Genomic DNA, 14,647 nt, shown 5'->3' with positions numbered 1-14,647 from the left:
AAATGAGCATTATCTATTCAATTTGTGGGTTAATTTCCTTAACTAATAATTTATTTTATCGCTGACATTATTTAACCAGATGTATCAGTAGGCCTACACTGATATGAACAATGGCTGAACTCTCGTTAAACTTGTTAAATAGGCCTAATGGTGTTGCTATTTATATTTTTCCATTTAGTAAAATTATATTGATTCAATTTGTACTGCTGATATTTAATATAACAGTTTTTAATACTATTTTGAATGCTTTTATTATATTTAGTTATACCAATATTAATACTGTATAACACTGTTGAGGAGTTGTAGTTTCCCACTGTGACCACTGCAGGGCATCGAACACTAGCAGAATATATTTTGACTGTTGTGGGTCCTGCTCCAAAAACGCTGGAACATCCGTCCCCATAACGCAATCAATAGCATCTTACTCTCCCTGTCTCTTATACTCAGTGCCCCTGGTTTATAATGCAGGTTGTCCATTAATAATTTGGCATCTCCAATGATGACATCATCAGGGGTATTTTAAGACTTAGCCGAGCTTTTTTCACAGGGTGAATAGCAATCTCAGCGACTAGGAAAGTGATCTCTGTATGCAAAATCAACTCCACCACTGTAATAGAATAATAGCATACCATCCCTTGTGCCATCCCTTGTTTGATAACCAAGTATGTATTTTATATTTATATTTATATTTTATGTTACTTTATACTTCTACTCCACTACATTTATTTGATACATTTAGTTACTTTGCAGATTCATATTATTAATACAACATAGTATCAACAAATAAATATGAATAACCTATAAAAAATAATTAAAATGAGCCCCAACCACTAGCTGCAACAGTACATAGGCCTACATTAATCAATCAATGATTTTCAATCCATTATAATATAATTAAAATAAAATTAAGGAATAAAGAGGAATATATCAATCCTACTTCAATTCAGAGTGATATTGTCATCATATCTTGTTCCACTGTATGTATGCCAGTTATTTAACTACATTAAGTGATGGTTGAATTGTAATTTGGAAAAAGATGTCTAGAAACCAACAGCTTGCACATTATGTACATTGCACAAGGTTCATACAGAAGAGGATTCTCACTGGTTTGATTAGAAAAACGACAAATTAGGCAAATTATTAGGCTATATTGACAAATTATTTAAGAAGAAGAAGAAGAAGAAGAAGAAGAAGAAGAAGAAGAAGAAGAAGAAGAAGAAGAAGAAGAAGAAGAAGAAGAAGAAGAAGAAGAAGAAGAAGAAGAAGAAGAAGAAGAAGAAGAAGAAGAAGAAGCAGCAGCCTTGAGGTAAATCCTAAATCGGATCTGCTAGACTGGTCGACCTAGTTAGGGCCATAGACATTATGTCTATGCTTAGGGCGGTTAGGGTTGGGCATGAGGAGTAGGGATTGGTTAGGGTTAGGGTAAGAATACCAGGGTAAACCAATCAGAGGCAGAATAAGGCGGGCCACGAGGCACGTCTTTTGACGTCTAGCGGATCCGCTCTAGCATCGTGACCACAACAGGCTCTTGTTCTTCCTGTTTACAAATGTGAAACTGAAGTTCTGTCAGCTGGAGGTGGAGAAAGAAAAAGCTCGCAGGAATGTAAGCTCCAGGCTGGTCCTAAAGGAAATGGAAGAGATAAGGTCATTAGAGAAGTTTGTAGACTTATCTTTTACAGTTTATGATTTGTGCTATTCGGTCGTTTGCGTCATGAGAAAATATTTCAGACTCTGTTCAGATATCTCGTAACGTTAGTTAACGCTAGATGGTACCCTGCTTACAGCACCTACAACTCGTGACATCCGTTAATAACGTTTTATCAAACAACAGGTTAATTGAATTGAATACCTCATCTGACTGTTGACTGTCTGTTCTTCTATTAAAATGCCACATTACGGCTGTAAAACAGAAAATAGAAAAAGATGCGGAGACACATCTACAAAATTAGTTTTTAATACACAAAGAGAGAGGGAAAAAAACCATTAGAATGTCAAAGATTAAAGGATGTTAGCCTACCTTGAGTTGGATACTAAAGAGAAAAAAATAAAGCACCACACATATTCTGATTGATATTTTGGATCTGTTGTCTGCTTGTGTGTATTTAATTCGTTATTAGTCTGTAACGTTAGGCTATGTGTTATTTAGGTAACTTTTAAAACTAATTTAGTTATGTGTTTGACCATTTCATTCATTTTTCTAATATTTTCAATTTGGTTCTACACAAAAACCCATTATTGTGATTAAATCCACAAAGCTGATCACAAAAGTGCTGAACCATAAAGAAATTATATAATTTACTTAATTTAAGTAAATAATTAATTTCAAAACTTATTTTTAAAGATCTTAAGTCTTGAACAGCATGTCAAGTAACTGTCATGTTCCCAAATTTCCCAACTTTCCAACACACCATTTTCTACATTCAGTTATGAGTCGTTACTTACTATTCTCCTGACCAGCCTTTGATTATAATGTACGTAGCCTACAGGAAACCAAAGAGATGGTCATAGATTTTAGTAGAAATAAAATAACAGTTCCTCCCTCCAAGATTAATGGTGAGTTAGAAGAGCGGGTCTCAACCTACACACTACAGACAGAGGATGTTCTTTCTTAGAAAGCCTAATTTATTTAGAATAGACAGTCGCATTCTTTCAAAGTTTTATAAATCTGTTCTGCAGTGTTCTCTCCTTTGGTTAAATCTGCACTTTTCAAGATAAGAAATTACAGTGTTTGATTAAGACATGTTTGATTAAGACATGTTTGATTAAGACATGTTTAATTAAGACGGCCAGCAAAATTATTTGGGTTGTCGAAAATTGCACTTTGGATACTATTTATATTGTGTTTCTTCAGATTATGAATTTCTTGTTGCTTTTCAGAACTTCTTATTGTCTTACTGTATGTATGTTTGTATGTGTTGTATACTGTATTGTTCGTGTTGACCATATTTTAAAGTGTTGTGTTTTCTTTTTCTTTTGAGGAGACCCAAATTTCCCCTTGCAGGATAAAAAAGCTTTGACTTTTGACTTTTGTTGGGGCCCTCCTATAGACACTGCGTCAGTCAGCAGTGTGGGCTGTTTAAATAGTGCCTGGAATTCTTTTTGTGTACAGACACAACCTTTGTTGGTGGTTTGTGTTGGTTTGTCAAGTGTTGGTCTCATGCTCTGTTTTATTGACTTGTGAAGCACTTTGAATTTGTTTACTTACTTTTAACAAGGTCCATTTAATTCTGTTTTTTGATCACTAAACACGCTGTTTTAAAAGTACATCATCATTTCTTATTTCATTATTTGCCTGCTTTTTCATAGCCCTTTTTTCCAAAGACATGTTACAGTAGGACACACACGGGTTAAATTATGAAATTAATGATCACTGTCAACTGTCATGGCTTACTGGGACATTTTATTAGAACAGAGCCATCGCTAATTTTAACATCTGTACTTTTCCTACTATAATTCAAGCTGTGAATAAGGCGTACTGTATCTTCTCTGTTTGCTCATTCTGGACTATTTTTATACTACATACTGGCCTATATATTTTTCTTTTCCCTTTGCTTGTGTTCTGCTGTTGTTGCTTGTGCACTATCCTTTGCTTGCAGTTTGTTGCTTTGCTTCTTTATTCATTAAAGATTTGTATTTTATTATCTCTATTTACAGTTTGTCTGTTAATCAATGGCCATTGTCCTTGACACAAAAATGTATAAATTAAAAGTTACTCTACAAGGTATTTATGTTTGCTGACACGCAACATAACTTTACCTCACACATATTCTCTATTATACTTCCAATACTCTGTCCTCATTTGTCTTCACAGTGCTACACAAGATCATTAGTCATTAGTCCTGATGCATCAAAGTTAAAACTGAACCTGTGTATAATTCTTATTTTTTTACATTGCAGTCCTTTGTTGGGCAACCAGATTTCTGGGCAACCACATGAGGACCCAGACCTTCTGTCTCCAAACCTGAGGCCGAGACACCAGGAACTGATCCCGACACCATGTGGACCGGTGAGCTGCTGCAGCAGAAATGAAACGGGAAACATGAGTCTCGAAAGTAGAAGTTAGTTCGGTTTTCAGTTCTGTGGGTGTGATGAAGGGCTCAGATGTCATCTAAATAATCATTATATTAATTTCAAACTATTGAATACCAATGTCCCAGAAATCCCTCAGCCCTACTTAGGGCTGGACAATATATCGATATTATCTAGACCGATATGTGAGACTAGATATTGTCTTAAATTTTGGATATTGTAATATCGTGATATGACACAGATGTTGTCTTTTACTTGTTTTAAAGGCTGCATCACAGTAAAGTGATCTCATTTTCTGAACTTACCAGACTTCCTTGCTGTTTTATTTGCCTTTACCCACTTAGTCATTGTATCCATATTAATTATTGGTGATTATTTATCACAAATCTCATTGTGTTAATATTTTGTGAAAGCACCAATAATCAACCCTACAATATTGCCGCATTATCAACATTGATGTATTTGGTCAAAAATAAAAATAAATTTTTTTTTTTCCATATTGCCCAGCTCTAGCCCTACTGTGTTTTATACAGTATTTTTATACTTGGACTTGCAGACACTTGTAATGTAAGTGTTGTCCTTATCACAGGTTGCTTCACCTTCTTTGTCCTCTCCATCTCCACCCTCTTGCAGATGAAGCCCTGGTCGGAGCTATCATGTCTGCTCAAGCTCTACTTCTGCTTCACCATAGCGTCTCTGCTGGCGCTGCTCGGCCTCACCCTGTTCAGCATCTACAAGCAGCAGATGGACAAGGATGCATCTGATGAGGAAAACCTCACTGTGTCTCTCATCCTGTTGGTTGGAATCTGTGAGTAAAATCTACTGCCAGTGTCTTTGCAAGTCAATTTAATACCACTGCACTGTTTGCAAAAAGCAGAAGTTTTTCTAATGTAATCATGCGATGGAAACTGTGGAAGAAATGGATGCAATGGCTTTAACCTTGCATTTCCCCCAGATGGATTTACTGCCCTTATCTCCTACAGACAGAAAATAGCCATCTGCTGAAGCTTTATCTTTTACCAACGTGTCTGTATTGATCTTTTTTTTTCGCAGTGTTTTACTTTTCTTAATAATGGATTTGCTGCTTTATTACTTCCATCATTCTACAGTTAAACCTATACATTAGCCACAACTTTCATTAAATTATGTTTACAACTAACAATTATTTTCCTTGTTGATAAATCTGCCAATTATCTTTCTAGATTAATCGTTTGTTTTGCGGATGATCAGACTAAGTTAAGAAACCTTCAAATAAAACGTTGGGCTTTGGTAGCTTGTAATAGTCATTTGTTATCATTAATGACATTTTATACACTAAAAAGTTAAAAAGATCAGTATCAGGACCATAATAATAATAGATCCGACGTTTTCAGTTCCAATACGATACCTGGGACTTTTGAGTATCGCCCAATACAGCGTACTGATACAATACTAGTGTTTAATTAATAAGATGTATGCCTCACTGTGTGGAAGTGACTGGGATCTTTCCTTCATCAGACTTGCCTTTAAAAAAACTGCTTTTCTAATTTTGTAAAACAAAATGTAACAAATAAATAGATTTGGTAAATGGACTGCATTTAGATAGCTCTTTTATAGTCTACTGACCACACAAGCCAACATTCATACATTCACACACACATTCATACACCGATTACTAGACCACATGCGTACCTCCTGACTGAGCCATGCCACCCCGCAAATATAAATGTACTGAATTGCTGTTTATTATTTAAATAATACAGAATTGAATGAAATAGATCAGAGCCATTGTCACCGATACCCGATCCAGCTATTTGAGTCAGTATCGGCCCGATATCCAATATCAGTATCGGAATGGTGCATCCTAATAATAAGTATAAAATATCAATGGACAGTGCATCATAAGGGCTTTGCAGTCAGACATACAGAGATGATGGAGTGTGTGAGCATTAAATAAATCAAAAAGTACATGTAAAAGAGCAAATGTGAAAGTGTAGCTATTCGAAGAATACATTATTGTAATGAAGTGACTGGTGTTGTATGTGAGCATTGTATGGTCTGTCCCCCGCAGTGTTCTGCATCTACTACATCAGCCGGGGTGTGCTGCAGGAGAACAGACAGGAGCTGGTGGTGTTTGTGCTCAGCGTGTTGATGTTGATGGTTCGATCTGTGGTCAACTTCTCCGTGCTAGAGCCAAAGAGCAAGCAGGAGCTGCTGGTAGGTCGCCCTCTACTGGCCTCTCTGAGAAAACACACTGCACCAAGACAGTTTTATAATGAATGATCATCTAAACTTACAACAAAAAGTAAGGAAATTTGTGTTTGGTGGATTATTTCTCTGTGGTAACACTGCTTTTTGGCAATAAATCTTATACCGTTGGAAAGCCTATTTAGTTCCCTTTCAAATGGTGCCCCATTTGTAAGGATAATGCATTTATGGGATGAGCAGCAGCGCTGAGTATGTGGGTTGCGCCCATGAAAAATTTGCCAAATCTTCTGACGCACCACCATCAGTCCATAAGGCCAATGTCTGGGATTACTCCACATTTTAATTGTGATATTTTGTGAGTAAATTCAGAATCTGCCACGTCTGTCAGGTAAATGTGGTAGTACAATGTTTTTGTCTGATATCATGGCTGCTGGTTGTTTGCTGATGCTGAAACATCTACATTCAATATTTGCCTTCATATGGGGAAAATGAACTGATGGTAAATTGTGTGAATTTACAGTCGTCTTTCTCTAGTTAGAAGAACTAGTGCGGTCCCCGTTCAAAATGTGCCTGTTTGGAATTGACAAATTGCTTGGCCTCCTGTATTGCTGCTTGAAGCTTTCTCCAGAACCACTGTACCCCAGAATTACTTATTTACCTTACAGAGATATGTTACTGGTTTTGTTGCAGATTCAGACTTTACTCACAAAGTATCACAAATAAAATATGATGCATTATTATTCATTAAACTGTCATTTAAATACATTAAGTCAATTTAAGTACATTGTGCTGATATAATGCCTCTCTTTCACTCTTCACTTGGAAGGAACATTTGAATGCAGGACGTGTACTGTGCGGTATTAATAGTATTCCTATTAATAGTTAATAGTTTTACTTCAGAAGAAATGTTTTGAGTACCTCTTCTACCACTGCCGATACCAACATAGACTTTTCATTGTTTTAGTCGATGAAAAGTCATTACATTTTAGTCAACTTTTAGTCATTACTTATTTGTTTATAAATTATGTTTATCATGTTTAAATCTACAGCTAGCTGCTGCATCACTGGTTAGTTTCTCCTGTTCAGTAAAAGGTTTGCTGATCAGTGACCTGAACTCTCCATGACATATACTGTAGGTACTGACCCCTGCCCTGAATGATCTTACTCAGGCTTTACCACCCTGCAGGAAACACTATGTAAATGTCATGTTACTATGGATGGCAGTCGGTGGTTGAGTCGGTCGGTCAGTCCACCACTTTGGTCCGGACTGAAATGGCTCAACAACTATTTCAATCAGGAGAGACTTCATTGAAAGGTGAAAATAAGTTTATTCAACACAAGATGCACAGTGTTGAAATGTACAGAGTCTTTAGCGATTAGACTCCAACGCTATGTAAATTTGATAAGGGGTAGAGAGGCCGGAATGAGTGAGTAGGCAGGAATATCCCCCAATGGAGTCTAGACACTGGTGGTGGTGAAGGAAGCCTGAAGATCTGGATGAATGTTATGGGAGCGGAACTTGTGGTGTAGGGCCCTTGGTGCTGGGAAATGATGATGAAGGTGAATGGGGGTAGATGAGGGTTGCTTGATTTGCCTGAAATGACAACTGACAGCGACAGAGAGGAGAACTGATTTAAAGCAGGGGTGCAAGGATGTGATTGGCTCATGGAAATCATTTAACTGAAAGAGGGAAGGCCCAGAGTCACCTGATCAGATTGGGAATGAGAGGAGAGGAGAATGAAAGCATAGAAGTCTTCCTGAATGACCTTACGCTTAATTAGAAGGATTGCCATGGAATGATGAAATGAATAGTGGTGATCCTCTGACGTTTCCTGTAGCAGCACTTTACCAATCCATCCAATTTCAATTATCCAATTCATCCAACACTTTGATTTATGTTGCAGATTCGCTTTGTGTGCATCATGTGTCTGGGCGTGATCCACGTCTTCTGCACCACGCTGCTCATCCAGAGGCCCAACAGGATGGCATTCCGTGTGGGCGGGGCCTTGGAGAGCCTCCAGGAGCAATACTTTCTGCTCAACCTGTGTTTCTCCACGGTGACCTTTGATCTTCAGGCTCAGGTTCATGTACATTTCTTTATACAAAATGTTTCAGACAACCTCCACAGTGCAGACACACACATATACATTTACATACGTGTGTGTATGTATGTATGTATGTATGTATTTGTGTGTGTGTATATATATATATATATATACATATGTGTGTGTGTGTGTGTGTGTGTGTGTGTGTATATATATATATATATATATATATATATATATATATATATATATATATATATGTATATATATATATATATATATATATATATATATATATATATATGTATATATATATGTATGTGTGTATGTATAACTTTTTTCGGCATATATACTATGACTTTATCACTTTTTTTGACGTACAGTACTATAACTTTTTTCAACATGCAACTTTGTTATCACTTTTTTCAACATACCATATTATTATGTTGTAACTGCTCCAACAGGCAAGTAGTCACAGCAGACTCTGGACTAAACCTCTATACATAGCCTTTTTTTCGACATTTTAATTACATTTTTTGACATAGTATACTATGACTTTTCAACATACTATTATATGACTTTTTCAACATACTATACTATGACTTTTCATGACTTTTTTGACATGCTATACTATGCTTTTTTTCGACATATCTATACTATGAATTTTGTATGACTTTTTTTGACATGCTATACTATGCTTTTTTTTAAATACTATAATATTACTTTTTATAACTTTTTTCGACATACTATACTCTCACTTTTTTCAACGTATTATACTATGACTTTTTTCGAAATTTTTCATACTATACTATGACTTTTTTATGATTTCTTTCATGATTGTTTTGACATGCTATATTATGACTTTTTGGGAAATTTTTTGGCCTATTATACTATGACTTTTTTCAACATATACTGTAGAGTCTTTTATCAACTCCTACATTAGGCCAATATGGTGGGATCAGGGGAGAACTTGCTTCTGCGTGCCAATAATCAATGTCCACAATTTGTCTGCATTTCGGTGCTGTGACCCATTTATTTTCAGTAACGGCCTGCTTACCGTCGCACAAGCATAGAGTCCATTTAATTTCATTTCTGGTTTAGTTTCCTTGTCAAACAACTGAACACTGACCAGACTGACACGACAAGCACGGTGAAAAGCTGTCTGCTTTCCCCGTTTTCCACACACGTGCGTACCTGGGGCCGATTACCTTTATGCCTTCCCCAAAGGCAATGCTCCACCCAGTGCCCAAACACAAAACTGCACACTGACATAACCAACATGGTAGCCTATACAAATAGAGTGGTGAAATGGCTCCAACATATACTATGACATTTTTATGACTTTTTCAACATGCTATACTACAGTATGCCTTTTTTTGACATACTATAATATGCCTTTTTTAAACTTTTTTTCCCCATACTATACTATGACTTTTTGTGACTTTTTCGACATGCTATACTATTCCTTTTTTTGACATTCTATAATATGACTTTTTTATAACTTTTTTTGACATACTATACTATGACTTTTTTACTACATACTATACTATGACTTTTTTTATGATTTTTCATGATTTTTTTTCGACATGCTATATTATGACTTTTTGGGACATTTTTCGACATATACTATGAAATTTTTATGACTTTTTCAACATGCTATACTACAGTATGCCTTTTTTCGACATACCATAATATGACTTTTTCGACGTACTGTACAATGACATTTTCATGCCGTTTTTCGATATACTATATGAGTATATTTACTATGACTTTTTTTTTTTTTTTTACTTTTTTGACATTATATCCTGGGACTTTCTTTTCAAAAAATTTTCACAACATATTATTCTTTGACTTTTTTTACACATTTACAACATTATTCTATGATTATTATTTTTTTAACTTTTTTCGCCATACTGTACTGACTTTTCATACCATACAATGACTTTTTTCGACATACTTTACTATGATCGACATATATACAATGACTATTTTCGACATACTATACTATGACATTTTCATGACATTTTTGGACATACTATGACTATTTTATGACTTTTTTCAACATACTATAACTTTTTTTCGACATACTATTCTATGATTTTTTTATGACTGTTTTCAACATACTGTACTATGACCATAGACTGTTAATCTTAATGGACAGCGCATCCGGTTTGGCGAAGTGCTGCAAATGCCGAAGTGCCTTAAACCTGCATTCTATCTGAATTCCAGCAGGGGGCGACACGTGCGGTTGCAAAAGGAGGTCGGTTTCTGTAGAAGTCTATGAGAAAGTGACTCACTTATCACTTGATTTATTACCTCAGTAAACATTTTCATAATGAGTTTATGGTCTCAATCGCTAATTTGAAGTCTTTTGCAACACAGAATGTTAATTGAATTATGGTCTCGTTGATTTTAAAATTGGCGATAAAGCAGGGGGTGTTTTAGGGCGTGGCTATGATGTGATTGCCAGTGAAAGTGTGTAACGTAACAAAAAAAGTAAATAAATAAAACTCATTGTAGCAGCTGAGAACTGGCCTTCCATTTGGGGAACACAGCACAGCACGGGAATTACTGTAATTGTTGGGGCTTTGTATATTATAGAGTGTGGTCTAGACCTACTCTATCTGTAAAGTGTCTCGAGATAACTTGTGTTATGATTTGATACTATAAATAAAATTGAATTGAAATTGAATATGGACAAAACAAACATGCTAAATAAAGCAGATTTTAAATTACATGTAACAATTTAACAATTTGCCCTTATGAAATCCAATTGCAACATGGCTGTCTTGGAATGCATAGACAGACGGTGGTGGAATGCCCCGACACTTAAATTCAACTAAAATGTAACCGTGAACATTCAGTGTTCGACCTACAGTGTGTTGAGATGCCTCTCCAAACGCAGAAACGAAGCACAATCGCACCATAAAACGTTAAGACACGTTAAGAAAAAAGATCTGTATTTTGCCGTAATCCAATGACACGAAAAAAAAGTAATTCACAGTGATCAGTAGATCCACCTCGCCGTTTAAACAATGTGGAATGTTTCATTCCACATTGTTTAACATTGTATAAAAGTCCAAATCTACACAAAACGCACAATCAATTAGTAAGCTGACAGCAAATTTATATACATGGCATTTAGGCAACCTTTATTGCAACGTTGGCACGGTAAGATGTCCAGACTAGTGCAACAGGAATTTTTGAGACCTCAAGTGAGACCATTGTTTATTTTACTAAAGCAGTAGGCCTATGTGAAATCAGATGTATTACCTACCACCATTTAGTTGTTTTGTGTTATTTAAAATATTTATAAAATATCTCGTCATGCCAGAAGTAATTATTCCACTCAATTTTGAAACAATGCAATTACCCGCTTCAGCAGCTGACTTTTTATGATTTTTCCTGATTTGTTTTACATACTATACTGTGACTTTTTCAACATACTATACTATGACTTTTTTGACATACTATACAATGACTTTTTTTGACATACTAGACTTTTAATGATTTTTCATGATTTTATTTCGACATACTATACTATGGCATTTTAGTGACTTTTTTTTCAACATACTATACTATAACTTTTTTGACATACTTTACTATGACATTTTCATGACATTTTTCCACATACTACAATATGACATTTTCATGATTTCTTTCAACATACTATACTTTGACTTCTTTTCAACTTACAACTTTAACTTATGACTTTTTTCACATAATATACTATGACTTTTTTATGACTTTTAACATTTTTACATCATATTATACTATGACTTTATTTTTTACATTTTTACGACATACTATTCTTTGACTTTTTTTAAACATTTGTTACAACATACTATACCGTGACTTTTTAAAAACACTTTTGTGACATACTATACTATGACCCCTTTATAACAGTTTATTATTTATAGTTTATAGTATAGGTTATACAAGTACATATAGTGAAGTTCATGATACATTTATCCAAGGAGCTGATGTAACAGGTTAGACCTCAAAGTGGCGATGAGGCCTTAAAATGTTTTACACACACACACGTACGTTTCTCCTCGTGTTTGTTGAACATGTGGGTACAAAACGGCAAGCCTTTGTGTGTGATTTTAGAGCAAGAAGACAGAAACAAACCGAAATACAAGTACCTCTTCAAATGATCTACTTCTTAATTACTGACACGTTGCTGATGGTTTGTTTTAGTTGTGTCTGTGTATCGTGATCACCACGTCGGACTCGGCCATGTCTGCTCGAAACAGCATCATCCTGGGCGTCGGAGTGGTGTGGGCCTGCCTGACCGCCGCCGTTGGGGCTGTTGCAGTAAGTGCTCTTCATCCATCATCTTCACTAGTAAAACTGCTCTTCACACAAAGGGACCATAAGCTAAAATATCATACAGGATGCATTCCATGAACCATCAAGAGCACACGTGGTAGTATTCAAGCACGTCGGTGGTCGTAACTTCTTGTTGTTTTTCAGGTTTTAAAGGAAGCCAAGAACTTAGTTTGGGTCTTCATGTTGCTGAACCTTCCTCAACTAGCCTTCTTTGTTTATCTGATTTACACGGTGAGCTGCCAATGAGTTTTCCCTGAGATCAAATATTTCAATATCTGTGTGAGTACAGAATGCTTTTACAAAAATTCAATTTCAATTCAATTTTATTTATAGTATCAAATCATAACAGAGTTATCTTGAGACACTTTACAGATAGAGTAGGTCTAGACCACACTCTCTATATATATATATATATATATATATATATATATATATATATATATATATATATATATATAAAAAGAACTAATCGATGGATGACATTTGGTCACGCTTTTCCTAAAATAGGTCGCAAATATATAGCTTTATTAAAAAAAATAGGCTCACTTATTTCCTAATAGAGCTGGGCACTGTAGTTTTTAATCAAACATTACTCAAACAGAAGTGACAGTATGTTAGGGACTATTTTAGCACGATAGTGATGTGAGATTGATTCAAAGTAGTAGAAGTTTCCCCAAGGGGACATTAAAGTATATTATCTGTTGCTGTTATATGAGTTTGGCATTGCATGTGTATCATTCGTGTACATTCAGAAACGGATTACTGCAGGAAAACCATGGTTTGCTTTAATTACAGGTGGTGATGACATGGTTCCGGGACGGCACATACACCCAGGAGGCAGCTGCCATCACCGGAGCTTTGATTTCACTGGTGATTAAAGTGGTTTTATTCTGGGGCCTCATCAGACTGGTGAACAGCTTCGGCCAAGGCCTGAGGGAGAGGAGTGAGTATATGCGGTCTGATGTCACTGCTTTTTCTTTTCTTGGTTTTAGTCCTTCAAACGTTACTCTGAGCAGAAGACAAAACAAACGCTACATCGGCAGAATATTAACTAATCTTTGCAGATTTCTAAATATCCTAAACTACTTTCCTCTTTACGTTTGTCTTAATCACATTCCTGTATCTTAGAAACCTTTTAACGACAGTACTGACCTTAACCGTGTTTATGTTGGCTAGAAAGCGGCAGAACACCAAAATGTTTTTTGGGTTGTTGTTTTTTTTTTGCAGTGTTTGCACCCAGCAAGTGATACAGTAGGGGTGGACCAAGGACAAAGCTACATGCTGAGGGCCTGACATTGCTGCTCACTATGGAGTTCTATTCAACATCAACTCCACCAATCAGTCAGCTGACTTCCTAATTTTTGCCTAAAGTGCTTTATACTGTATAGATTTTTATTTTAGCTAACACTCCTTTTGTTAGTGTGCCTATTTCCAGGATTTAAAGCATCACAACTGAAATTACATCAAATGCCTTTTGTAGATTGGATTCATAATGGTTTTTAATTTTTTTTTTTTTTAAAGTGGCCAACGTCCTCCATTTCAAAAGGAGCTTTAATCTTAAAGGTATTTTTTGTTTCCTTCCTGTAAATTACATTCAATGTTGACTGACTTTACTTTTTGAAATTGTAATCGTGAAACTTAAACTTGTGATTTGTCCAAAGTGCTCTTTGGGCAACACTGGAATGTTTTTACTTACCGGTAACTTGATTTTATTCTCTCTTTCGCACCTTAATTACTTACTTTTTTTCATTCAAGGTTCTTAATAAAATATCAAAACAAGACTGATGTTTTGAATTGTTTGAAGTTTTTTGGACGCATCCTCCCTTCCCTACGCACGGCCTCATAGAACTGGAGTTACATCCAGGTAACTGTTTTTTTTATTTTTAGTGGATATTGCGAACAAATTGCATGACTTCTACCACATTTCCACGATTTATAGCAAACATGAACCCAAGGACTGGTTTCAGGTGTAAAGCACGTTGATTAAACAGGAGGATACACACTTCCTGGTTACATGATCTCTCGGTTTATTAAGGTGTTATGGAAAAAGAAAT

The 14,647-nt window shown here is 35.7% G+C and overlaps 1 protein-coding gene across 1 annotated transcript; it reads left to right on the top strand.

The window, feature by feature from the left end:
* The first annotated feature begins 1,268 nt into the window (after window positions 1-1,268).
* Window positions 1,269-14,378, top strand: LOC114558883 (uncharacterized). Its single transcript, XM_028583167.1, has 9 exons — window positions 1,269-1,306; window positions 3,898-4,006; window positions 4,663-4,837; window positions 6,080-6,225; window positions 8,121-8,297; window positions 12,462-12,578; window positions 12,738-12,824; window positions 13,389-13,536; window positions 13,821-14,378. Exons 3-9 carry the CDS (start codon window positions 4,663-4,665, stop codon window positions 13,838-13,840), a joined length of 870 nt encoding a protein of 289 aa, XP_028438968.1. The 5' UTR covers window positions 1,269-1,306; window positions 3,898-4,006; the 3' UTR covers window positions 13,841-14,378.
* The last annotated feature ends 269 nt before the right edge of the window (window positions 14,379-14,647 follow it).

Source organism: Perca flavescens, chromosome 7 (genome assembly GCF_004354835.1).
Source record: "Perca flavescens isolate YP-PL-M2 chromosome 7, PFLA_1.0, whole genome shotgun sequence".
Taxonomy (NCBI): domain Eukaryota; kingdom Metazoa; phylum Chordata; class Actinopteri; order Perciformes; family Percidae; genus Perca; species Perca flavescens.
The sequence above is the reverse complement of the archived record's forward strand: the minus strand, read 5'-3'. Positions and strand labels throughout refer to the sequence as shown.